The 27,117-nt window shown below is 46.0% G+C and overlaps 1 protein-coding gene across 2 annotated transcripts in view; it reads left to right on the top strand.

The window, feature by feature from the left end:
• Positions 1-27,117, top strand: part of LOC116939609 (myosin-IIIb-like) — a 42,101-nt gene that overhangs the window by 13,299 nt on the left and 1,685 nt on the right. Inside the window, exons 6-29 of one of the 2 annotated variants that reach the window (XM_032948240.2) lie at positions 1,831-1,987; positions 2,793-2,895; positions 3,477-3,602; positions 4,310-4,418; positions 5,154-5,276; positions 5,740-5,840; positions 6,558-6,644; positions 6,876-6,941; positions 7,999-8,112; positions 9,048-9,159; positions 10,114-10,160; positions 10,685-10,741; positions 11,416-11,535; positions 12,045-12,130; positions 13,269-13,316; positions 13,546-13,593; positions 14,423-14,514; positions 15,857-16,006; positions 17,540-17,673; positions 22,014-22,276; positions 22,770-22,859; positions 23,617-23,782; positions 24,772-25,149; positions 25,593-25,646. In XM_032948240.2, the coding sequence (XP_032804131.2) occupies positions 1,831-1,987; positions 2,793-2,895; positions 3,477-3,602; positions 4,310-4,418; positions 5,154-5,276; positions 5,740-5,840; positions 6,558-6,644; positions 6,876-6,941; positions 7,999-8,112; positions 9,048-9,159; positions 10,114-10,160; positions 10,685-10,741; positions 11,416-11,535; positions 12,045-12,130; positions 13,269-13,316; positions 13,546-13,593; positions 14,423-14,514; positions 15,857-16,006; positions 17,540-17,673; positions 22,014-22,276; positions 22,770-22,859; positions 23,617-23,782; positions 24,772-25,149; positions 25,593-25,607 (2,792 nt within the window). In that variant the 3' untranslated portion in view covers positions 25,608-25,646. The remainder of the gene's footprint in view (positions 1-1,830; positions 1,988-2,792; positions 2,896-3,476; positions 3,603-4,309; positions 4,419-5,153; positions 5,277-5,739; positions 5,841-6,557; positions 6,645-6,875; positions 6,942-7,998; positions 8,113-9,047; positions 9,160-10,113; positions 10,161-10,684; positions 10,742-11,415; positions 11,536-12,044; positions 12,131-13,268; positions 13,317-13,545; positions 13,594-14,422; positions 14,515-15,856; positions 16,007-17,539; positions 17,674-22,013; positions 22,277-22,769; positions 22,860-23,616; positions 23,783-24,771; positions 25,150-25,592; positions 25,647-27,117) is intronic. The other variant, XM_032948222.2, reaches the window with a different exon arrangement.

Here is a 27,117-nt window from a genome sequence, read left to right as displayed (position 1 = left end):
TCACGAAAGCTTTAAATCAAAACCTAAATTCTGCTTGGGTTTTAACCCTCTGGGTCTCATCGGCAGAGTCGGGCTTGAGAAACAAATGTTGCTAGATTACCAGATGTTATTGGCAGGAGCACTCCGTCCAGATGATGGTAAGGCTCCGTTAACTTTCTGCTTAGGCTGCACAGCGTGCCACGCTCTGCGGTGTATTTGGTGCAAAGCAGAAGACTGCGTTTGCGAAGTTGCATGTGGCTGCGGGACGTTAGGTGACACGAACAGGCGTGGCCGGCCGCCACTCACTCAATAGTTTCATTGTAAATGTGTAGGAACAAGTTTGTTTAAAGAAAATGATACGTAGAAAAAAACAATACAACAAAAGACGAAAATGCTATCTGCCAGCAACATAAAAAAATGATACTTTTTTATATGAATTTATTTATTTGGTAGTACTTTTTTGATTATTGAAGGTTTATCTGGCACTCGATAGCTCCTATTAGGTAACTTTGAATATGGCAATAAAAACAAACTGCTCGACAGAAAACATATTAAAACTGAATTCTCATCAGGCCCCATGGTGTTAAGTGCAGTTTCCAGCCGATCTCTCTCTGGTGCCTCTTATTTATTTGTTGTGAAGAAGCGCCATTGTTCAAACATGTTAAAGTGCTATTGATAAATGTGAGATTATTTTTGTTTCAAGCCAGTCATACTTCACGTGAGTAAGTGCCGGTTGGTGAAGGCGATCACTATCCCTCGCCACTGATGTTAGCCGTAGCTAGGAATAAATCTCAGATAGCCGGGTTCAGAGCACAGTTACGCTAATCGCTGCACCGATCGCTGAGAGGCAGTATGGCCACGGTGGTGAGATGTTGACTACCTTGCCTTGTATACAGGAGGTCGTGGGTTCGATCCCAACCTTGACGTCTGCATATTTGGAGTGTGAATGTGGGTTCTCCAGGTTTTCCCTAAACGTTTCGAAACATACGTTTAGAGTGTCTGGCTTCTATAAATGTCCACGTGATAAGCCACTTTGTTGCGCTATCATTTGTGGCCCGGTCGCTTCTGAAAAAGAGCTATATAGCTCAGTGGGCCTTACCTGGTAAACAAAAAAAAGTGATTTTTTTTATTAAGTGCTTTTTTTTTGGACAAACGCAACAGAACAGGTTTGGACGGTGACGCCCGGCAGCCTACCCAAGCCAACGACATTCTTTCTCCTGTTTTAAAGTTGAGCTGCGAGCCATGTGAAATGCCTGTCTGCACTGTACGTCGTGTAGATGTATTTCGTTTTTTTGTTAATGGCAAGTCAAATATTTAATGAGTTAAAGATTTGAAGAAGCATTATGTCTACATCACACTGGGGTAAGATTGGCTGGGAGAAGCCCCCCAGTCAATCTTTGCTCAGCAGGAGGTCACTTCTTCTCATAGGCAGCACCTTGACCTCTTCCCTCAGCCATATTTGTGCTGTTGACTGCATACCCCTGTTCAAATCCAGGCTCAAAGGCCTTCCTTTTTCACTGCCTATAACTGACTGCCTCTCGCTACTGAAAACGAAGCCTGATGTGGAGAGTGCTGCCCTCTCCTGTGCAAACCCGAGATCACTTGAAGGGGATCTCAGAGGTAGCTCTGTGCTGTCCGCTTCTGTTGGCAATTTTCTAATTTGCAGGGTGGTACTGCTCTGCGAGAGAGCCAAATTGATTATTTGTCTCATGACATGATGCAGAGCATAATTGTGATTAAAATTAGGTGAAGATCACAAAAGCCTATTTTCAAATGCCCGCTCTGTCTTAATGGCGTCACATTTAACACACTGAGTAAATGTTGTTGTTCATGCATTTTTTTCCCTTTCAGTCAAGGGCGCGAAAATCAACGAGTACCTGCTGGAGAAGTCGCGCGTAGTTCACCAGGACACGGGAGAGAGGAACTTCCACATTTTCTACTACATGTTCGCCGGCCTCTCAAAAAAGGACAAGGAGATGTACGGCTTGCTCGAGCCACGGCTCTATCGGTGGGTCGGCGTGTCCTCGTACACATCCTCAACGCATTGAAGACTACCTTGCAACTTGTAAACAAAAACCTTTACAACCAGCCTGAGGAGTGATGTGGAATTGATCACGAGCAGTGATGTGTATAATTGATGGCACCCAGTATTTGGGGCTAATTTCTAGTTAAAGGAAGTGACACCATCTGCGCTGCTTATTAACCGTTACCCGCCTGTACAGCCACGGTGGCTTTGGGGCCGTCCATAAATGACGTCACGCACCTAGTAGGGGGGAGAGGGGGTCAGACATTTGTGACGATGTATGACGAGGGGGGGGGGGGGGGTGAGAAATGTGACGTCACATGAAAATGCGCAACTTTAAATAAATATAGACAACACGTTCTACTTAATTAAATAGACTTTTTAAGAAATGTTTTCTCCAACATCAGAGTGCAGCACCACATTAAATACGCACTACAATGACAATAGTTTAAAGCGATTTGAAGCATGTTTTTTTTGGGGGGGGCAGAGCTTTGTGACGTCATATTTGAGGGGGGGGGGGTCTGACTTTTTGTGACGCCGTGTGACGAGGGGGGGGGTCATAAATCATCCAAAATCGTGTGACGTCATTTATGGACGGCCCCTTTCTCAATGTCCAGCCCACGTTCATAACCATATTTTTCAGTCGATTTTTTAAGACCGCTTTCAGTTTCAGTCCCTGGCGTTTCGGTGATGTTTTACTGTTCTAGGTCCGTTTTGTATTTTGCGTGCCACGTTCGGAGACAACTTCTGACGTGTCTGCGATGATCTGCGCTGGTCTGCGAACTTACAGATACCTGAGCTTTCAGAGCATCGAGGATGATCTCAGCAGATCCTTGAGCACCAAGTTCAGCGAGTTGTGCAATGCCATGGACATGGTGGGATTTTTGGAGCAGGTAACATTTTTGGAGCAGGAATAAAACATTACACCAAGTTGCTTGAGATGTACGTAGACTCACATCGGCTGGCATTTGCGCCGCAAATGTTTATTCAAGGTGAACATGATCACTTCACCGTGATGAATCCAAGGGTAGCAGCGATTTGAATCCAATGTGCAATACCTGTATGGACAAGGGCCTTCCCATGCTGTATGGGTCATGGGGGTTATTTAATCACACTACCAGGCTGAACAGTGGAGGTTGAAGGCAGGGAGCAGTGATGTGTGTGCATAGTCCTTTGTCCTTCCCTGCATCTCCGATTATCACGGTTTGGCTACATATGGTGCGAAAGAATTCGACATACAAATTGCAATACAACGATGTTTTTGTTCTCTCCACACACTGTCCTCTGCTGCGCACAATATGCATGTATTTATAATTGTGTACATATGCATATTTATTGCGTGCCGAGCAACGCTCGGCATTCGCAGAAAGTTTTCATGAAGGGAGGCTGTGTGAGAAGGGCGATGTCCGAATGCTTCATCTTCGCACTGTCACGCTTGCGTTTGTGCGTGCGTGCGTGCATTTCCCACGTGCAGGAACAAGTCGACATGCTGACCATACTGGCAGGAATCCTGTCTCTGGGCAACGTGGTCTTTGAGCCTCAAGACAGTGGCAGCATGGCCATCACTGGCCAAGCGAACCACTGGCTAAATGCTGCGATGGTGAACCCCGTGCAATTGTTCTGTCCTCTTTGAATGTGTGTGTGTAAGAGAGGGTCAGTCACGGCAAGGGCCGTAGATGCTTCCAATGTTTCTGAATGCTACAATCTTAGCCCCTTTTGAGCTTTGTGGCCATCACAAGGTTGCGTGCAGAAAATGCAGGGGCTAGTGGTGTCATCTTGACATGCAAAGCATGCTGGGATTCCGGTTTGTTTTGCATGTATACGTGATTATCAGATCGAGCACATTTTTAGTTTCTTAAAACGTGAAGTATTTACTTGACCGAACACTCTGACATGGACAGGTCAACACATTAGCGGCTCCTTCCTGACTAACATCCAACTGTGTCTAGCTGTAGCTTTTCCGCTTTTGGAAAGTGTGCATCCCTGTTATAGACAAATACTCTTTGATGTAATCCAGGCATAGTTTTTCCTAGAACGTCCTCTATCTAGTCTTTGTTCCACTGTCATGGTCCATACAGACACATGTTAGGACATTTATTTGTGTTTTTCTTATGGAAACGCATCTTCTATGTCCGTATAGTCCAGCAATTTTGAGGGTTGGACCACGTGGTACCTTGCCAAACAGTCATGGGGAGAGATAGACGGCACAGCTGCAAAAACTTACACAGTGCTAATCCTCCCCCTCTGTTGTTGTTATTGTTGTGAATGGAAAATGCTGACCAGCCTCTCCATTGCTGATGTGTGCAGAGCCAGCTCGGGGTGGATGGGGAGAAACTGAGACAATGCCTTCTGTTCTCCCGCTCCGTCACGCGCGGAGAGTCCATATACAGACACTACACCAGGCAGCAGGCAGAAGGTATTGTCACAGTCGTCATCGTTAATCGGCCGTTGTCTATCCCCTCTGGGACGTAGGCCTTCCCACGCTATCGGAATCCCTGACGGTCCTGCGATGCCTCGGGCCCCTCGCGCTCACACGAGCTATTCTCACCTGCTCTGTCTCTGCAGTGGTCGTCCTGTCGGGTGCGATCATCTCCGTTTGCTGCCATTCCTCAACCAGTCTTGTCCGTCAGCTGTTGTAGTATCTCCGTATGCTACATATCGGCTTGTGTTTATAAGGCTGTAGCAGCAGATCATGGCCGAGTCCAACTGCCAGTTGGAACCAAGCTGGCCCCGTGCTCATTGATCACGGGGAACCACAGACCTGGGCCTTCTGGGGCAGTTTCTTCGCTGTTCCTGGACCAGCAAATCCTGATTCTCGGTAGTCGTGGAAGCAGTGGCTGTACTGGTCAGCTGATCAGTACAAGTGAGTGTCACCTTTGCTTCCCCCAACCCCAACCATTATCTAATATTCACCCCCATCACTCAAATAATCTGCTGATAACACATCCCCATGTCGTCAGCTTCATGTTGCGATGTAACTCAACCTGTCCAGTTGCTGCTTGCGATGAGATTAAATCTGCCCAACGCACATCACAACTTCACACACTTGTTCCACGCAAATAGAACGTGCACCCGCCACGATGTCCTTCCTCGGCCGAGAGTAACTTCAGTGCGGAGTTGCTGAACGATACTTCATTACTTCTCGCCACAGATGCCAGGGACTCGATCGTGAAGGCCACGTACGCTCGTGTCTTTGGCTGGATCGTCGTCAAGATTAATCAGCTGCTGGAACCGCGGACTGCCCTGGGAATAGCTGAGACCCTTCCTGAAATAGGTTCATGCTCTTGTTCTTCTTGCAGTTAAAGAGAAAGCAAGCATTGTGTTGGATGTACTAAAGGTCTCCTAGGACTGCAAATGCAGTAAAATTGTCGCCGGGACCTTGTCTAAAGGGGGGTGGTTGGTATTATGCAACGTTCAGGTGGTGGCTCAACATAGTTGGTGCTAAGTAAACTTTAAATGTTTAACACGAAGTCGAATGAGCATTGATGCTCTCCGATGTCGATGTATATCATATATATTCTACGCTAGCTCTCTCACCCCCTTTTGTGGATATTGTAAAAAACCTTCTGGTGACTTGACTGCGAGCACCACCTGTCATTACGAGGCTGAGATGCAGCTACGCAGCGATAGATTAGATTAAAATAAACTCGCGGTTGTTGTGATGCTTTCCATGTAAAACTTTTGGCTGGTGGTGGAATTGCGATCGCCCCCCCCCCCCCTCCAATTTTTTTGTCCAGGAATTCTTGACATCTTCGGCTTTGAGCACTTCAAAGTGAATCGCTATGAGCAGCTTTGCATCAACCTGGCGAACGAACAGCTGCAGTTCTTTTTCAACGAGGTAAAACATTGACGACCAAAGCGTCGCACCCGAATGCTCCTGAGAACTCGTTGGAAGATGTGCTTGGAGCGGCGTTCTTCATTGCAAGGCCACCGCGGCTCCACTGGCGGCCCCACTGGCGGCCCCTGGTGGCCTTTAGTGCGGCCCCCTGACACGAGGCCCCCGACAATAGAGAACGTGTGAGCACACCGCTTGCAGGCGGTGTGGTAAACCCTCACACTGCTGTCTTATCGGAGAAAGTTGCCGCCCCCCCCCCCCCCGTCTGAAAATCGGTGAAGAACGCTGGCTTTAGAGGGTTGACCGCTGTGCCTAAGAGGCGCTTTGCGGTTGTGGGCAGCAGAGGGCAGTGCATAAAAAAACAGTTTTTTTACTTCTACATTCGGGCATTTATGCTCCCCCACCTGAGACAACCCGTCACCCGCAGTGACCGGCGTGGTGAGGTATGGTCAAACAACTCCCCACCAGCCGTACGGCGTGGGGGTAGGTCCGGCGTCCAGCAGTGGGCTGACGAAAGGGGCCGTACGTAAAGAACGGATAAGCGTTTAACGCGGATACGATTCACACTCGCCATGTGGAAGTGGAACGGCACGGACATAGACACAATCGTGTGTTGATTGCAAACTCATTGCCGTACACTTGTATTTTTCTTCGCGCGAAAAATAGCGAGGGTGAAAGATTTAAATTCCACTGTAATGTTGTTCTCTTTTTATTGTGCAGTTTATTTTCTCAATGGAGCTGAATGAATACAAAAGAGAGGGCATTGAGTGTCATGCTGTGGCTTTCAAAGACAACAAGCCTCTTCTGGTACGATAGTCCTCAATATGAATTGATTTATAACGTTTGAATGTTTAGCATTACTGTTACAGTATCAGTGCATATTACATTTGATTAATTATACTTGATTATAGATCAAGTTTTTTAAATTTTGATAAGAAAACCATTTCAACAAAAGATTGCCTCATTTTTTAAAAGTATATCAGTATTTTTCAAGAGTGTAAGAATGTGTATAATGTTGATTATTTTTTTACCCTGCAGGATCTATTTCTGGGTAAACCCATTGGGATCATGACACTGTTGGACGAGGAGAGCCATTTTCCGCGGGTAAGGATAAATATTCGCTTACCTACTGCAAAAGTTGGTGCACATCTGGGTCTTCCTGAGTCAGCCGTTTAAATATATTTTGGTAATTTTATTTCCAATTTCACTCCCGGTGCGCATTCGGCATCATTTTTACGGGGACAAAGAATCCATTTGGGAGTCTCACAGAGGGCAGTGCGAGACACAGTGTGTGGCCCAGAGCTGAGATTGATGTTTGTCGTCGGCCGACACTGATATTTTAATTCTCAGAGCTGGAATTTTTGCCAAAATTAAGTATTTCGAAAAGTAAAATGTTAAATATTAATTTACGTGTGGAGTTATCGGTCATCAGGCTAAGGCCATCAACTCACTACACTTGAAAGTCCGCTTTAAGTCATGGGTGGCTGAAATCTGAATTCGAACCCCAGAGGCTTAGTGGCATTGGCACTGCACTCTGACCCTGAGCCACTTAAGCCCATCTTAATCTATGACTTTCCAGCACTGTAAGGTCATCTGATTTAAGTGGTGGTCTAAATTTAGCTGGATTTGGTGGTACACCACTGTAATTCAGTGTTTGAGAAAGAAGCGTCTTTTGTGAATTGCGCAGAGTTAATGTGCGCGAGGTTCCTGCATGCGACAGTATAGCAAGTAGGATGGATTATGGCTTTATTGGTTGGCTGCTTGAATGTTTATTCCCGTGTGTATGTGTGGTGTTTACCTGGGTATTCTAATTCCCTCCCACATACATGAAATAAATAGATACAAAACGTTTTGGTGGCCGAGTAGTTCGGAGGCCAGAGCACCGAGTTGATGACCGCTGAGAGACTTGGGTTTGAGTCGTGGCGGCCGCCTGTGCAAAATTCGACCAAATTCCAGCTCTCAGAATTTAAAACATCGGTTTTTACTGCCGTGCGACGAACATTGCTCTCTGCAGCAAGGTTGGTGGGAAAGTGCTCTCGCCTCGCGATCGTAGAGCGTGCGCATTGTTCCATCTCCTTGTTTTGCGCAATTCCGTGGAGGCTCCGAGCTAAGTTTTATGCTGCAACGTGTCTGGGTGCGACTTTATATTTTTTTTTTCAAGGGCACAGACAAAACCTTTGTGGACAAACTGAACCAGAGCTTCAGGAAGAACCAACACTACGAGTCGGTGAGGACTTCGGACACCATGTTTGCCGTCAACCATTACGCTGGAAAGGTAAAAACGCCGCGACGTCGGCTCGTCCGTTGCGAACAGCGATGAGGTTGGAATGAACAAAGCACGTTGCCTGTTACATGCGGGTCACTCGTGGGATCGGTGCGGCTGGCCACGTGCGGTGCGAAAGAAGTTCAACATGCATACATGCGCGACGATGTACCGATTTCAATTTTCAATTGAAGTGCAGCGCTCCGAGGGTGGCTAACGGGCATCTCGGAAAGTAGTTATGTGACGTCGCCTTCTGCGGGCTGTCCTGACACGCGGGGTTGATCCGCTGCCCTTCGAGAGTTCTCAGTGGGCTCTTCATCTCATGGCATGATGCTCATAGCAGAATTGGTGTAAAATTTGGAGATGCATTTTTTTTAAAGACCCAGCAGAGTATAATGTGTATGCATGGTGGTGGCATTGTGGTTCGCACACTTGTCCGACAGATCCTGCCACCTGAGTTAAATTCTCAGTCACAGCAAACATCAGTGATTTTTTTTCCTGAACCAGTCCTGGGCCTCCTCTAGGTCGGCTCAGCCTTAAATGAGTACCTAGTATGCTGTATAAAAATCAGAACTGGGGAGACAAAGGTGGCCGGGTGGAGGACTGGCCGCACCCTGCCCCCTTGTATGTTGTGCCAGCCTTAATAGGTGCTTGCTAACAGCACTTGCCCCAACAATCTGTTAGACTATACGGGTGGCTTCAGAAAAAGAAGCTATATAGCTGGTAAGCTACAAATAGTTTAGTTTCATTTGTATATTTAATATAAGTGATTTGTTTATTTTTCCTCTACTTTTCACTCCTTTCGTGTTTTTGTTTCGTCTGTTTTAACGTTTCTGACCCCGTGGCCCGACCTGGACGTGTGAAAAAGAGCGTTATGACTCATCGAATTCCTCCGGTATTAACGAACACTCCGATTCTGATGCTTGCGCGTGCGCTCTCCCCTGTAGGTGGCGTACAGTGCCAGCGGATTCCTCGAGAAGAACCGGGACTCGCTGCCGTCTGAAATCCGCGAGCTCTTTGTGCACAGCCAGATCCCGCTCCTGAGCCAGATCTTCGCCGGTGAGAGAGAGAGAGAGCACAAAGCGGAGCTTGGCACGGCGCACATTACACCGAGCACACGTGCAATGGGGGATGGAAGCTCTGCAGCGTATTTTCGGGTTGTGCCGAGCGTGTTTATTTTCTTTCGGTTTGATGGCCGACGTTTCGCTCCACATGCTGGGAGCTTCTTCAGGAATTGAATATTCACCGAATATGTTTGACATTGTTTTCACATTAATATATATTCGGCGAATACTGCATAGTCGCTGAATATTCATTCCTGCAAGATGTTTCCAACACGTGGTGGTGGGATAATCCACAAACGGCATGTGGTGCGACGCGGAAACACATCGGAGGCCTGTACAGCACCACTGCATAAACCCACACAGTGGTAAAGCACGCTCGGTGTTTGAGACGTATTCTCATTGACGTTGACATATAATCTTGTTGGTGCTGGTGTCGGGTGTTTTTTTATATCGATCAATGAATACCCTTTATTATAAAACCAGGTGAGACAAGAAAGGTCTCTATTTCAAGGTACACCTGAGTCATGAAACCAATGTAGTACACATTGTAGTATGAGGTCAGAAGAATGTAATACATGATGAAAATATGCAGATATTATTCATATTATTAATACAAAGAAAAACCGTAATACAAAATTAAAGATGTCAGTTTTGGTCATTTTGGTAAATATGTTATGTGTAAGTTAAAGAGTAACATTCAGTGGAAAATTGTGTACAGGCATTTTCATCTTATGATGCATGGCAGTACTGATTGTGCTATTTTGCCAAGATTATTTTTTAAAAGATCTAATAATACATTTGTAATTAATCGCAAAAAATACAATGTTTTTGTATGCGTTTATTTGATTGATTCGATTACCGAATGTGGTCACATGACCACACTCGGTAATCTGACAGCTGTCAAACCACAGAGGTTCATATCTGTTTTTCCATCGTTTTATATTCACAGGAACCGTTTCCAGGACAGGGACACTGATGCTCCGAAAAGGAGCGCAGGTACCTCTCCATACTTGTGATATGAAAATTAAACGTAGTGTGAGAAATAATATGAATGCACCAACATTCAGGAGAAAAAATGTCACCTTTTACAAAATATGAGTTTGTTTTAACGAGCGGGTGTGACTTGACCTGAAGAACCCGCACATACATTGAAAGTAATGATTGTTCGGTTGTGATTGCTCACAAGAGACATCTATTGATGGAATCGCTGAATAGACAATACTTTTTTATAAATCCTCATCATCATCATCATGCAGTGGCCGGGACAGCACTGGAGTTACCGCTTAAGCCAATTAAAAATATGAGAGTTAAAGGAAAGACTTTCCGATATTGCCCCACATATATTGAATGAGTTTCATTATTTCTGTTGAAATTGGATAATGTTCATCTCCACAGCTTCAAGTTGACGTCAAATGAAGTATTTTATATGCGTGAATAAGTTGCATGCTATGCAATTAATTCTTAACTCATTATGGCCTAGCAAGGTGTAATCATTGTCCGTGTATCCACTGTCTTCCCAGGCAAATGTAGATGGAAACGCCAACTCCCGCAAGTCCACGGTCGGATTTCAGTTTAGGGTAAGCATTTCGACTTTTTTGACTTTTGCTCACGCACGCACGTACGCACTCACTCACTCATGTATACAGCCACACGGGTATACGCCTCATGGTGCCCTGATCAACATTGCGTTTGGCTTCGAATTGGGCTTCGTTGAGTTATTTTTGCCAATACAAGTCTTGGTTTATGGTGGCAACCTGTGTGAGTTGCCCACCCTGTAGGGTTGCCACTTCCTAAGGAACAAAAAAACGGGATATGTCATGGGAAGAAGAATATCTGACAACACCGTAGTCGTGAAGAACTACGTGCAAATGCCAATTAATTGTCTTGAGTGGTGTATTAATTCCACTTCTGACAAATGCCAAGGAATTGTTTTTGTCCCGTAAGACTTAGATTTCCCTGAACAGCTGTTGCAAGAAGAGGAAAGGTCCTGGGAAAACCAGGATGGGTGGAAACCCTAGCTCAAGGTCCTTGAGGAAGACACATCTCCACACATCCCCAAATCTTCCTGTCAGTCCATGGCACCAGCTCTCTTCCCATGTTTTAAAATGTACATCGGTTTGTGTAACCATCGTTGACCCGAGGGGGTTTGTTCGTAACTCAATATCCGTTGTTGAAGAAATCAATGACGACCCTTGGAAAAAACTAGGGCGGATGTCCAACCCTTACTTCCCTGTGTCTGCGTCCCCTTTAGCAATCGCTGTCCGTGCTCATGGAGAAGATGTCATCGTCCAACCCGCACTTCATTCGCTGCGTGAAGCCCAACGACTCGAAAGCAGCCGACCGCTTTGACATGGACATGGTCAAGAATCAGGTGGGGGGATGGGGGGGGGCCTTTTGCCTGTCGCTCCGAGTTTTTATTCCTGCAGGCGGATACTGTGACCATCATCGTTCATAATCGTTCACGATTAAACTGGCAGGTTCGAATGAGCACGATTAATCTGCTGCCTGGATACATTTTTTCCACGGATAATCTAGAGTAAAACAAGTCTCAAGCCTGGTTATTTTTTAGGATGTTGTTTCACCTGCACAGCATGATGCGAGTTCATAAGACACCCAGATCCAGGGCTCGAACTCAGGGTCTCAGCGGTGTTGGCTCAATGTCTCCGACATGGCCATTATATACCTATCCAATGCAAAACATCGTCACTAATGCGTCAGTTAAATTAATGTCCTCATCGATCTGCTTTTATAGTGGTTGAAATGCACTCCTGTAGCACCGTGATGAACCTCACAGGTCCTTTGGTTGTTAAATCCAGAGCATCGTTGTTTTTTACTACGAGTTATGCACCCCAAAATAATCTAGTTTTGTTGGCTTTACAGCTGCGATGCAACGGGCTGCTGGAGACGACGAGAATAAGGAAAGACGGTTTCTCCTGGAGGCCCTCCTTTGAGGAGTTTGTCAGCAGGTAACGACAGGGATAAGAAGCCTCTGACCAAATCGCCTGGAATGCAACCGATCTCGTCAGATCTCTGATGGATGAGCCTGGATCTCGCTTGGATGGTGACCACTATTCACAAGAGGTCATAAGGGTCGCAGGGCTACCTGGTGGGCAGCAGAGGGCAGTGCAGTGAATATTAATCGATGCATAGTACATCTATTTTGCCCACTTTCCGCAACCAGCACTGATTAGCAATGGTGACGTTTGATCGAATGACCCCCAAGACCTACACGGTGTGGGGAGACCCTCATTCAGCAGTGTATTACACATGTGCAAAGATGGGATGCTCTATTAAAAAAAGTAGCCTTTACTTGGATAATAACCTTTTACAGAAGAAGGACACACTTGCCAGGTAGCACTGTGGTTAGGGGGCACAACCTGCCATTCGATGCTAGCAAGTTCAAATATAGGTTCGGGGTCAAATTAGATCTTCATCCCTCCGGAGTGGATACACAAACCGAGCACCAAGTTGTGGGGAAGTCATCATGAGTTTGTCTTGCGCATAAGACTCGTCCCATCCCATCTAGAATTGAGGAATGTCTACCACTGGCTGAGGAGGGGTGTAAACAATGGAGTGGTACATCAATGAAAAAAACAAACACAAACGCTGACATGTTCGTGTTGATAGGAAACGTGGTTGAATGTTGCTGCTACCACAAAAACCCACCTTTGGTATAAACAAGGAAACCTGAATTTCCATGAAACTGAAATAAACAAAAATCCCTTTTTATTTTACAAGGGCACTATCACAACTGCTAAAATATCTGATAAAATATTTGTTGATTGCATATGCTTACGTATAAAATACGAGCATAGGTAAAATTAAATAATACTTAATTAAAATATGTTATAGATGCATAATAATAAAAAGGAGAATTCGCAGCCCTTGGATCAAAGCCTCCACTTTCCGAGTCGGTCATTGTGGTTGTTTGACCATACTTCACCATACGGGTCGGTGAGAGCTTGTGAAGAATTCGGTGCCCAGGCACCGGTGCAGACATCGCTCGGCACTGATGTCAGCCGTGGCCGGGATTTGAACTCGGCTCGCCGGGTTCATAGCGCACTGCCAATGACTACTGTTCTGCGGGACGCCCGTGTTTTACAGATACGGAATTCTCATTCTCCAGTCAAGTCTACCACCGAACAAGGAGAGGTAAGCGTTTTATGTGTGCCTCCGTAAGTCTTCCCTTATCCTGTGGAGAGACATCTCTCTACCACGTCAATGTCGAATTTTCAGATTGGCCTTTTGTAAGATGAAATTCTCCTCGCACTCATTTCAACTTCATTTTTGTTGCCTTTTTCACCCATTTGTTAATTGAACCATGCCCCTTGTTACATCTAATGACGTGTTTGCATTACTGTTTTCACTCGTTTTGTTGCAGCTGCAACATGATTTTGAAAAAAGCGGGACTGGAAGCATGGCAGATTGGGTACGTCTCTTCAGTTTCCACTGTCAGTTGACACTTCAGTGCAGTAAGTCTCTCGGTTAACAGTGACATCGGTTAACGGTTTTTCAGTTAATGTTTTACCTCACATAGGAACCTCATGGTTTCGACTAACGATAACATTTCGATTAACGATGTGTTTACATTATTCGGCCAATCTGAGCGCTCGTAAGTGGGGCTCGGCATGCCTCGGCCAATCGGCGATGCCCATTTATTTATGAGCGTTTCGACCTCGGCTGACTTTGGTTTACGTTGCGTTTTCCGTTTTGGCCGTGGAAACAGCTCTCTGGCAGACTCGGTCATTTAGAGAAAAATAGATATTTGATTAACATTTGTTTCGGAACGGATTAAAAACGTTAACCAAGGGACTCCTGTACAGGGTTCATCAACCGGTGGCCTGCGGGCCACATCTGGCACACAAAAGGCTCTTGGAGTGGCCCACTGGGATCTAAAGGGAATACAGATTACCGAGTTGAAAGAGAGCCAACTAAGACATGGGGGATGAGAGACAGGAGATACAAATGAGTGGTCATGCATTGCAGATGATATGATGTCACAATACTTTGTGATGTCAATGTTGACAGGCCCAACCTTGCTGATGGGGAACAAAAGGAAGTTTTATTTTATATATTCGGAACAAACTTCCTATTTTTAACGTTGGGTGGTGGCCGATATTTTTAACAAAGCATCTCAGCAATTGCCAGCTCCGTTTTCTGACATGAGCTTTCAGTGTCCTGAGTTACCTATCCACTGCAATGTGTTTGGGTTGTTTTGATGTACGTGCGTCTTTGTGTCTGCGTGTCTGCGCGTATAGGAAGACAAAAGTATTTTTCAAGTACCGGCACCAGGAGGAACTCGCGAATCTTTTGAATGAGCTCCAGAGGGCAGCAACTGTTCTACAAAAAGGTGGGTGTACAATCGACGACAATAAAATTCATGAAGTTACGTGGGGGAATATTGAATAATAATCTCCAGCCGCCCTTTGTCACTGTACTGCTGGATGAAGGCCTTCCTACTCCATACTACTTAAATGTAACCATGCTGGTCAAATATGGTTTGTGGGACATTCATATAAATATTACCATCATACTTTGTATAAGATGTAACTTCAGGCTCTTGCTCTTCCAGGCTCATATTATCCAGCAGCATTTGTTTAAGCAACTGCATTTTGGATCAGCTTTGAGCTTTTTGCTGCCATCAGCAGTGTTCAGTAATGTTCCACAACAGCGCTGAATGGGCTTTTTATACAACATTGTTTTTTGTGTGCTAACGGAGCCCCAATACAAAGGGGTAGTGCTCGTGCCGATTATCTGGCAACCCAGCGGAATACCTTTAACAAGTCTGACGCTGCTGATGAGACCCAAAATTTTGAAACTGGCCTGTCGTTTGCTTACTTAAACAATAACTGCTGGATAACATTCGTATAGAAGATAAAACAAATCTAATTATTGATTCTATAGAGCGTCGTTCATGCAAATTTGACCTCCAGAGCTGTCAACCCCTTATCAGTGCCTACTTTATTACAGACCCATTCAGCCCTTATTGGTCAACCGTGCCCTTATAAATCTCAACGTTCATCTACAAAGTCCCATCACAAGAGAGAAACTGGCCCCCTTTTTGATGACGGACGCTTGTGTTGTGATCGAAACGTCGTGGTTTTTTGTTATTTTTGTTAGTTTCTTTGAACCGATCTACGTGACTTTATCGAAAGACCCAAAGGAATAAGAGAGAAACGCAAACAAATAGACCAAAAAATTATTTTTTTTGCCCGTATTGAAACGGCTGTACGCCTTATGGACTTGAAAATAAAATTTCCCTGTACAAGAATACGGTGTAAACCGTATGGGTTGACAGGTGTGCATCTCACAATCACCGAGGAACCACAGACACGAGCTGGAAGGCTGCCACGCGGTGAGCTGGCGCCAACAATTGCTCTGCAGTCCTCTATATATTAAGATGTTTTCAGACCAATTCGGGAGTGTTTATTATACATGTGGGAGGCAACCAGAGCACCCGGAGAACACCCACGCATGTGAAGGGGAAACACTATCTCATACAGAAGGGCCCGATGATATCAGGCATTCGTGAACGAAACACTTTTTTTTTATTTTCGTGCGGAGACAAACCACGAAGTCTATTTTATTGTATTGTCCTGTGCAGATTTGTTCAGCATCAGCCACGCTGTGCTCAAGAGGCCACAGTTGGCCTTATCTCATCGCTCCTTACTGTCGGTGTCTCTCTTGTGAAGGTGTGCGTTGCTTCCTGGCTCGGAGGAGGTACACGCGAATCTTGGGGGCTTACCGGGAGAAGATCAAGAAAGAGCAGGAGGAGGAGCGGAAGAGACTGGAAGAAGTTGAGAGGAAGAGGCTGCAGGAGCAAGAGTCTCAAAGCAAACAGAGTGAGCGAGCCCAGTGATTCCGTAGGCTCCAGAATTTCTCTCCATTTTACTTTCCCCGAAGACGGCTTCGTTCGATAGTTCGAGGGAGACGGCTGTCACTTTTTGAACACGTCGCCCCGTCTTGATGCGCAAAACTCCAGCAGCAAATGGCGCACTTGGGTTGGCGGGCGGCGTTCGAAGTGGACCACGATCCTCAAAGGGACGGTGCCGCCCACGTGGTCGCTTCCCATCCCCCCCAACTCCCCCGTAATCCGTGGATCAAACAAATCACTCGAGATGCCGGTGTATGCCAGCAAGAGCAGTTAATGCGAATGCTGTCGCAAGCGGTCACATGTTTGGCGCAACGGTCCTTCGCTGGCTATGCGTAATGAATGAATGAATGAAGATGGCTGTGTACAGCATCGATAGCGCGCCCAGTTAAACATTTCGGAGACGGAAAATTATTCTTAATACTCTTGAGAAACGATCAATTGCATATTAATGCAGTTTTCAGACAGATACGCCAACTAAAAAATGATAGAGAGAAAGCAACATTTTATTTCAAAGCCTCTTCACGTCTTCCACTAATCTCAATTCACTTAAATATTTCAACAATCTCTTCGGTGAGATGTGAAGCCATTGCGTTCACAAAATTCAAGTATCCATTAAGAACAACCCAAGAGGGTCATTATAAAACCAGTATGGATCGCCATGCATAATTTTACACGTATCTAATAAATGAAGCCTGCTTAAGTCATCATTATTAACTATTTGAAATTTTTATTTATAAACAATCGCGAAAATATATTTTGATATATAACGGCCATCTAAATATCTTGGGGGGCGGAAGGTGGGAGGGGAGAAGTGATATGTAGGAGTGTGGCCTTCTTTGCAGTATTGTCACTCGCCGTGCCACCTCATGCCAAGGCTACAGACTCAATTTTTTTTCTACGTGCATTTGATCGCAATGAATGTTCCACGATATCGCAATCTTGAACGTGTTCCACATACACAACAACGTGGCCAATAACAATAAATGGTCACTAAAAATAATAATTGCCTCCGATTTTTGCCAAAATAACTCCCAATTTACTGCAGCCTGTCGATTTGAATGAGGTCTTCTGGGAAAAATGATCAATCGTTCAATCAACTGCGTTTCTCTTGGCTGACGAGAGCATTCCCGGAAGGTTCATTCCTTATTTCTGCATCGTCGTGTCCTTTAAAACTGGACTGAGTGTTTTAGAGAGAGCGTGGTGATTTTAAGGGTGTTAAATCACTGCGGATATATTGTAAGATGGCATTGTTTTGAATTAATAATCATAAATTACAGTCTCTTGCCAATCCACGGCTGGATGATAGCCTCCCCATGCTGTAATACACTGCTCCTTAATTATGTTGATAATGATGCCTATGATGATGATGACGAATCATTCTCTGATCGTTTTCGCAATTGTCGACGATGGCAACGTCCACGATGAAGATGACGACGACGACGACGATCACGGAAAGCGCGAATCGTTTCTCACGATGCTCACCGTCCCTCTGCTCGTTAAGATGGGACGGCCGCGCCAGAGGCGGTGCCCCCAGTCCCCAGGCCACGGAAGAAGAGGGCCCCGTCGGCGAGCACCGCGGAGGAGACCGAGGCACCCGTGCCACGGCCACGGAGCCGGTTCATCACGGTCCACTCGGTGAGGGCACCACTCCCCCCATTCATCCACCCACCCACCCATCTACCACCCCTCCAACAAAAAGAACTGAGCGACAAAATATTAATCCTGCGTACGCTTGGATTCCATAATCGTTTTCCACAAGCGGTTGTGTTTGGAAGTATTTCATAAGCGGTCGGGAACAAGCTGGTCGGTACCTTGCGAGCACAAATGGAAATTGCATATTTGGGAATAGTCCACATTGCTTGCTCTTGGTGTGTCTCCAAGTATTGAGGGATCCTTGCATCAATTTGGCTGGTGTTAAATCGGGTAAGTCTCTAATACCAACACAACTTTACACTACATTTTGGATCATCTTTACAAGAGTTATAGTACCCCCCCCCCCCTTTCCCCTGTTATGGGCAGCCTGATAGACAGAGCTAATGCATGAATTATTTCAATCTTAGTTGGAAAGCGTTAAATATTGAATAATAATCCATTGGAGCTTTAGGCACCTTCTCTTAGGATGGTAAATTGAGAGATTTTGGATTGAGAAGCGTTGTTGCCCCATCATGCTTTTTAGACTATGTATCAATTCACAATCAGAATCTTTATCAGAATCTTTATTTTGACTGGAGGAATTCGATGAGCTGTGAAGCTCTTTTTCCACAGACATCCAGTAGTTTCATAAGTAACAAGCGTTTATACCAGAGTAGGGGGTCACCGCTCCTCTTATTTGCATTGATACGAGCGGTATGTGGGGACTATGGCTTAACCGCTAAAAAAAAAACCTATCTGTAGAAATGCATACGGACAAGAGAAGATGATGGTTGAGAATATTTTTTTACGATCCAAAATGCTTCCTTGAAATGCACGTGCCCTTAAAAATGGTGACTAAGCTTTGCTGACTAAAAGGCAGTTGTACAAACACCCTGCTCCTTCTCTTCCCCCCCTCCCATCTCTCTGGAACTACGCAATGAAATGCACGCCCCTGGCAGACGGGACACTGCCCTGTGTGACAGGTGCTCTGTGAAAACAAGGCCAGCCCAAAGCAGAGTGAGGGGAGTAAGGGAGGCCGTTGTGTAAACGATGGCATGCAGCTGCCTCTTGGCAGAATTTACGAAGAACCATTCGACAGCTACCGGGAGTGCTGCTTGGTGAAGAGGCTTATCGAGAGAGTGAGGTTGGGTCTAATAGAGCACTTTCCAAGTGGCCGTGTGGCATCAGGGTATCAGATCACTTGAACCGTATGCAGTTCGAATTGCAATAGCAGTGGGCATGTTCCTGGGTTAGAATGCGAGCAGCCGTCCATGACTATACCCGGTGTTCGGGTGGCGCGCATTGAAGATCTCAACCCCAATTGCCAATGACTGAAAAAAAACACGTTCAGTTTTGTTTCGTACTAAATTTGGCTTATTCTTTCCATCAGACATTTGGTATAGTTGATGTGCGATGATCAACATGGTGCGTCAAAATGTGTGCCCCTAAATGCGGATAAGGAGGGCCTAACTGAGGTGACTTAAAAAGTAGCTCTGTGATGTTATCTTCTGGGGCCGTTCTCCGGCACAAGGCGCTGCGGACTCCAAGATGGAAATGCAGTCGTCGTTTGACATGATGCTGATGGCACAAAGAATTCGGTGCCCAGCCACTGGTGCAGACATCGCTCGGCACTAATGTCAGCCGTGGCCAGGAGTTGAACTCGGCTCGCCGGGTTCATAGCGCACTGCCAATGACTACTGTTCTGCGGGACGCCAGTGTTTTACAGATACGGAATTCTCAAATTGAGTCTGAGTTTGTTTGATTCGTTACACGGATGATCACGTTTTAGCCAGTTGCCCGGCAATTTGAGAAGAGAGATCCGTGGTGCGCGAGCACAGCAACAAGAACATGGAATATCATTGGGAGGAAGCAAAGTATTTTGATTTGAAGCTTTCGTGACTGCAGTGATTCATATTCTTGGTTCTTTCGGTAAAGTCACGTTGTTTTATATAAATTTTATTATTTTATTGTTTCCCTTCAACGTGACTTCACCGAAAGAACCAAGAATATTAAGCAAAATATGTTTACAAAGAAAACTTTAAGCGAGTAATAAAATCCCTTATATGTAGGCCTCGGAGAAGTAGACTGGTAAAAAAAACAAAAATCTAAATTATTTGATCTACTATTACTTGTTGAATTAAATATCTTTTTTGCCACTTGTAAACTCTAGAGACGGTCAGGTGTCTTCTGACTATTGCTTTATAATTTGCAAAATTAAAGAAGCAAATACGAAGTTTCCAATATAGCTTAGGGCCTTCGTATGCAGCTGAAGCTGAATCGGGGAAAGTTTCATCTGTCGTGACAGGCAAGGATGAATGCAATCTCTTAACAGCGCTTATCACACCCAGCATCTGAATTGTTACACAAAATCACACTTGTGTGGGTGATGAATGTCTGCTCGTAACCATCATGAGAGATGAGGCTCTTCGGCAATGTTCAAAGTGTGTGGGGGCTGGCTCTTATAATTTTGTAACAGTTGTAGAACGAGTTATCATTTATAGGAATCCATTGCTGTGTTTTACAACAACCAGGGGCTTTCAATAAATATCTTGACACTGCGCCTTGGCTGCCTCCTAAATCCAGGCGAGGGTTATGGGTGATCCAACACGGGTTTTTGGTATTCCCTTTACTGCTGTGACGCTTGTGGCCTAGATGCTATTATATATCCTATTCACACGGTTGGGTACGTACGGTGCGAAAGAAGTTCAAGATACCTACGTACATATCTCTAGGCCTGTGGCGATTCGCTGTGATCGCAGTTCGAATTGTCGTGATGACGGGCGCCACGGTGGCTAGGAGATGTTAGCTACGTCGCCCGGTATACAGGAGGTCGTGTGGTCGATGCCGACCCTGACGCCTGTACATTTGGAGTTTGCATGTTCTCTCCGTGTTCGCGTGGATTTTTGTTGGGGTCCTCCAGTTTTTCCCTCCACATTTTAGAATCGACACGTGTTTAGAGTATTTGGCTGCTATACATTTCTATGCGATAAGCCACTTGGATGAGCTACCACTTGTGGCCAGGTCGCTTCTGAAAAAGATTTATATAGCTCGGTTGGTCTTACCTGGTTAAATTAAAATAGTTCGAGTTAGTTTTCGTGAATCTATTTCTTTTCATGAACAATGTGGTGAACGCAGTGCCCCCTTTAAGAAACCTGCAGATGTAATCCTACATACAACTGTTACAAATCCTAACTAATATCTCAGACTTAGAATTTGATACGTGTTTTGTTGTAAGTGTAAGCATCTATTTCAGCCCACGAATCTGCCCGGCACAGTGTGCAATGGAAGACGGTGGCAAACGTTCCCTCATCCATAATTTAAACCCTAATGTACAATGATAATTGTATTTTTTTTTGGACAAAACACTCTTCGCAGCTAAAAGAGATGGTTTTATCTTCCGCGGCAGACGTGGGTGAATTGTTCTGCTCTCTGACGCAAAAATTCCGCGGAGAGGGAAATTTTTCCTAATTTACATGCAAACAACTGAGGCGTGAAGAGCTGAGCCGGGTTCACCTCCCAGGCCCCCCCCCCCCTCGGCTCTCTCCACCCGTCGGGGCAGCCTCGGCGGCAGCCGTCCGTGGGGCGGCAACGCACTTCAAACGGGGTCCGTTTCCGCAAAAGCCCCGTGCGTCATCTCGATTGCGTGCAAACAAAACAACCCCGCGTCTTGCCAAACAAACGACACCTGAGAAGCCACACGGCGCAGCGCGATTGTCCTTCATGCTTGCCGCCGAGGGCTGGTTCGGTTCAGCAGCGACGGCCCACTGTAACTCGACACCCAAGGTGGTTTTTGAACCTCTCCGAGGCCAGCCACGTCCACACAGTCGCGGTGCTGGGGCCATGGCGGGCGGTGGCTCGACTCTCAGCTGCAACGTGGAGATATCGTGGAATGAGGAATCTGTAATTCAATGCTTTTTTTGCTTTCCCCCCCCCCCTCTCGCTTTTTTATTTTTTACACTCTTTAAGAAATGTATTGAGAAATGGAACGTATTATTTCTTGGGCTATTTATTACACTACCTGCAAAAATGTTTGCCAAGTGAACGGAGTTGACGCTGTTTACGTGATAGCAGCCGGAAGACGATAACAAAAAACAGGCGACCAGTGTTTCGCCTTAATTAGGCCAAAATGTATCTGTACCTACGATGTTGCCGACTTTGATGGAAGGGCATATTGCCTGAACAGTTCGGACCCTCTCTTCGCAAGTATATTTTGGTTGACGTTAAGCAACACTTGAGGTTGGCCGTCTGCTTTCGTGCTCATTAACGAAGTGGCTTTGTTTATTTGTGTGTTCTTTAAAAAAAAACAACAACCGATCCTTAGAGTTACGGCTCTTCTTGTGCAGCTGTCGCAGGTGATCGACCTAGAGGACCCAGCGGGCAATGCGGGGTCTGCGGCGCAAATCCCTCCGCCGCAGCCCTCGGCGCCCGAGCTGGCCACCCATCCGCCCTCCGCTGCCCACGAAGGTCAACCGGGTGGAGCGGCCATCAACCGGACCAAGACGCTGCAGAAGCAGCAGACCTACAAGTGGTTCAGCGAAACGCAGGCACAGCGCGTCCTCCACAACGGCAGCATGCCCACGTGGTTCCACGGCGTCATCAGCAGACGGTACATGTTGCTAGGTGCGCCCGTCCGTTCGTCCGTACGTCCTCTGGAGGAGGTGGCCACCACCAGTTGATGATTATCTGAACCGGTCCTGGGCCCCCTCCCCTGTGGTCGACTTGGGCCTCAAAACGAGTACCTGGTGCAGCGTGTAAACATCGTCACTACGGAGAGGAAGGTTGTGGTTCCGGCCACAACCTAAACATAAAATACTGTTTAACTGTAACACCGTTACTGTACAACATCGTGTCTTTGTTGTCTGTAGTGCTACTTTGTTGAAGCGCTTATGCAAATAATATTCTAGAAATAGCAATATAATTTTTCAAGTCAAGAGACTCCCCACATATTTGCTACCACACTGTACAAACAGTAACAATAACTGCTTCTCTTTTGATTAATGATATCTGTTTCATATGATTGCATTTATAAAAAAAATATACAGTTTTGTGTACAGTATTCCATTTGTTTCACGCCTTCTGATGTTGAACGCTGGGTCCAGGAACGCCGAGGATTTGCTGAGCCAGAAGCCACTGGGCTGCTACCTTGTCCGCGTGAGCGAGACTCAGAATGGATATGCGCTCACCTTCAAGTAAGACTTCTCTTTTCACCGTATAACGACGTATGAAACGAGCGTCGTTCTGTTGCGGCATCTCTGTTGGCCACGCTAGTTGCCCCTTTATCATACCGGCGGTGAGTTGCTTCCCACGTTCCACCTTTTTGAAGGTTGAGAATCGCAAAGTTTTTTCTTGCTGTGGTTGTCCCACCTGATGACGATTGCTTGTGTTGCGATCGAAACGTCGTGATCTATTATTTTTCTACCTACGTGACTTTACCGAAAGAACCAAAGAGTATGGATTCCTGCAGTCACGAAAGCTTCAAATCAAGACTGAAATCAACTATTTAGAGGATGTTAGGTATCGGGGAAAATTTGCTACAGGCCATGGTGGCAATTAAAGCCCAATTGGGGATAACCTTGAGGTTTTACAAATGCTTAAATCCTATACAAAGTGTCTTCCAGTTGTGTATTAGACTCGTGGCAAATAAGTGTTCCTCCGGAATGGCACAGGAAGTGGTGACCCTCGGGGTGCAAAAATATGACCGCAAGGGCAGAAACATTTGGCAAAGCTGAGCTTGGCATTCGAGAGATGGTGGTGGCTCGGAGTCCGCTGAAAATGAACGTGATCAGAATGTCGTGAAGTAATTGTAAGAATGCACATTTTTGCGTGTGGAGGTTACTGCAAACTACCGTCGCACAAAACTCGCAAGAAAAAAATGACAATCCAATTAGTTTTTTTGCTGTTCATAATTCGCGTCGGCCGCCCGCTGTCTCTCTGCGTTCTCTTCAGGGGAGCCGACCGCTGCCGCCACTACATGATCGTGCAGCGTCCCACCGGCAAGTACATGATCGTGGGGGAGCAACGCGTGCACAACAGCCTGGCGGCTCTGCTCGACTACCACCAATCCGTTGGCATTCAGCCCTACGGAGAGACCATAACGGAGCCCTGCGGGCAGGTACGGGTTGGCCCTGTTTGGTTTTGGCTTTGTACGGCCGTTTGAAAGGCGCTGTGGAAACATTGAACGCCTTCGACAGTGAGAACTGGGAAAAAAAATTCTGCCGGAGGAATCGCTGAAATAGTAATAAATGAATTAAAATACTAAGTGTCCCTACAGCATTGGCAATTGTGCATAAGAACAAATTGTATAACAACTCTAACTGCCCTAAAGAGTATATAGTCGGTGAGGTTTTAGGCAATGTCCCTTATTTATGGTAGAAAGGAATTGCTTGAGATTGATTAATGACTGCCAGATGATGGCGACGTTGGTAGTCCTGTAATGATGCGCTTATGGATTTATTTGTTGAGGAATCCAATATTTCTTGAATTCATGTGATTCTTGCAGCCACTAGGATCACTACCATATGCAGATTTTTTTTTCAAAACAAGAATAATAGCTTGAATCAAATCGCGATTGTGAATCGTTACATATTATCGTGAGGGCAGGTGAATCGTTACAGACCTCGTCATTGGTCACTCTAGATCTATTTATAGGTAAATATTTACACCCAATTTAAAACTCTTCATCAGAAAACACAAAATTTAATCTTATCAGGCCCAATGGTGTAATATGTGACGTTTCCATCTATTATTCACTCTCTGTTTCTGGCCACTATGATGAAGGGCCATTGCCCAAAACGTCACCTATTATATGCGTTTCCTTCTAAGGCAGTGTTGTTGATGAATTGTGATTTTTGTTTGTTTTTTGTCATTGAGCATCTGGTTAGCTCACCACATAAAGATCCCGGTTTAATCATGGAGCGGCCGCTCAACGTTTGAAACTGGGATGCCAGCGGCACGTCGGTGCTACGCATCGGCATCCTTGGTTATCAGCGAACCGGCCCTCCTTTTTCATCTTTTCTGTTCTATGCACACGAGTTTAAAGAGAACTCGCTCTCACCCTCTGCTCCCTTGGCGCATTGCCCCCCCCCCCCCCCCCCGCGACAGGAGTGCGAAAAGAATACCGACTACGCGGAACTGATGCAGTTCGTAAGCACAGCGGCGAAAGATGACCAGAGCCCTCGGCACCCGAAGCAACATCAGCAGCACCTCTCCTCGTCTTCCAGTCACCTGGGCAAGCCCCCAGAAGAGATGACGTCGTCCGTGCAGAAGCACCACCCCCAAGTTAGGTTCACGATCAGCGAAGCCCCCGGGACGTCGTCCCCGCTGCCAACCGCCCTGCCCGGTGCAGCAGCAGCAGCAGCAGCAGCGCTCGGTCGCACGATGGAGTTGGCTCCCGACGAGGGCACGGGGGGGCGGATGTACCCTCGCCTCTACCCGTCTATCCGTCGCGCCCTGCACGAGCTCACCAGCCAGCCGATCAGCGTAAGCGCACGTGGAACATGGGTGCGGTAGGGTTGAGGTTTTTTTTTAATTTATTCTCGCGACTGCGCTTTCGCTGTCGGTTCATGAGAGGAAGAGAGAATCCATTGAGGACTTGCGCATTCCCCCATGTGTTAGATAATGGGCTGCTGAGGTGGTTTTTAACAGAACTACTTCTGAGGGCCCTTCAAATGACATTTTTTTACAATTGATCTGCATCTGTCATCAGTTCTCTGTCGATCTACTGCTGTATGAAGGCCTCCACACTGTTTTTAGGAATTATTAGAGTGTCGCATCTGGAACGTTCTCATGTGTTTACCTTAATAACTGTTTAAGTGCTAGGATACTTTTTGTTGTTGCTATGGAGATCTCCGTTTTAAATTGCTCCTCGAGTTTTAAGATTCTGTCTCTATCACGAGCTATATGGTTCCGTCTTTCTCCCCAAGGGCCACCATGTGTGAGAGGTTTGGGGTCGCCTGAGGGTAAGAGCCACATGTCAGGTGGGTATCTTCACCAACTGGCACTGACCAGCGTGGTGAAGTATGGTCTCGCATATCTTGTCCTCCCAGTGCCAGTCTCATCACGTGCGGCTCTGATTCAATCAAACGCGATGTCAGCAGTGTATATGTAGAAGTGGGCAATATTAATCCTTTCCCGTTCCGATGACGTGCACATACGTACATCTGCGGCATCAGTTTTTCTTTCTGTTCCGTTCTGATGAAGAAAAACTAAAATAAAATAACTTTGTCCGTACCGAGGCTCCAAAAAGGCCATGCGGGAGGGCATGTGACACAGTTTGGCGCCAGCTATCCTGGAGTGCGGTGCTGTTGCTACAGTCCTTTGCGGCGAGTGCAGTGTCTTTTATAAACAACGGCGCTATGCCTCTCTAAATAAAATTAACGCTGAAACGCTTAGCGCGTTCGGAGATTCAGTGGTGAATGGGACCGACCCTGCAACTTGCAGACGTCTCGGAACGGGAAAGGGTTAAGAATCGCTCGGTCAGCACAGGACGTTACAGCATTGTAATGGGCGGATAATGAAAAAGGGAAAAACAGGTCACTTGGTTGGTAGCACAATGTGCGATAACTACTCTGCCACCAATCCCCTCTTAGGCCTTAATAGGTGCTTGCTTAAGTGTGTTTTGTCAAACAGTCTATAAATGGACATATAGGAGCTATTTATCATTGATCTATACATATAAAATGTATATACAAATAGTCGCAATTCGCCACGAAGTAATGGTCACGTCACCGGAGAGCTTGTGCCAGGCTAAGTGCACTTTGAGTCCACGTGCAATATATACACACACACATCATGCATGCACATTACGGCTTGCAGGGCATGTGTAAACCATTATATGCTCTTGTAGTACCACACAAGTTACTTTTTAGTCCATGCTGTTGATTCCCCTGGGTTAAGACTGCAGAAGTATCAACCATAAAATAGACCCTGTCTGCATCATGGTGGACAGTACCATTTCTGAGAAGTTATTCGAAAAGGAGTATGCAGTGTTTGCCAGAGACGTGGTCCAAATTTTAAGAGTTATATACAAACTACAACATCCTTCTCTCACCCCCCCCCCCCCCCACACTCGGGGAGATGGTAACTACCTCGCCTGGTATACAGGAGGTCGTGGGTTTGATCCCGACCCTGACACTTGTATATTTTGAGATTGCATGTTCTCCCTGTGGTCGCATGGATTTTTCTCTGGGTCCTCCAGTTTTTCCCTGCACATTTAGAAACATGCGTTAAGAGTATTTGGCTTCAGTAAATTTCCAGATGACAAGCCACTTTATTGAGCTACCATTTGTGGCCAGGTCGCTTGTGAAAAAGAGCTATGTAGCTCCAGTGGGCCTTGCCTAGTTAAGTAAAAAAAATAGTTTTGTTTACTGGCACACGAATGCCCACTTGGAAGTCAGTGCTGTGTTCACCTTGTTCTGCATAGGGACAGTGGCCATCAGCGGTTCCGCT

Source organism: Petromyzon marinus, chromosome 1 (assembly GCF_048934315.1).
Source record: "Petromyzon marinus isolate PM22_M1 ecotype Great Lakes invasive population chromosome 1, UKy_Petmar_22M1.pri1.0, whole genome shotgun sequence".
Lineage (NCBI taxonomy): Eukaryota > Metazoa > Chordata > Hyperoartia > Petromyzontiformes > Petromyzontidae > Petromyzon > Petromyzon marinus.
The sequence above is the reverse complement of the archived record's forward strand: the minus strand, read 5'-3'. Positions and strand labels throughout refer to the sequence as shown.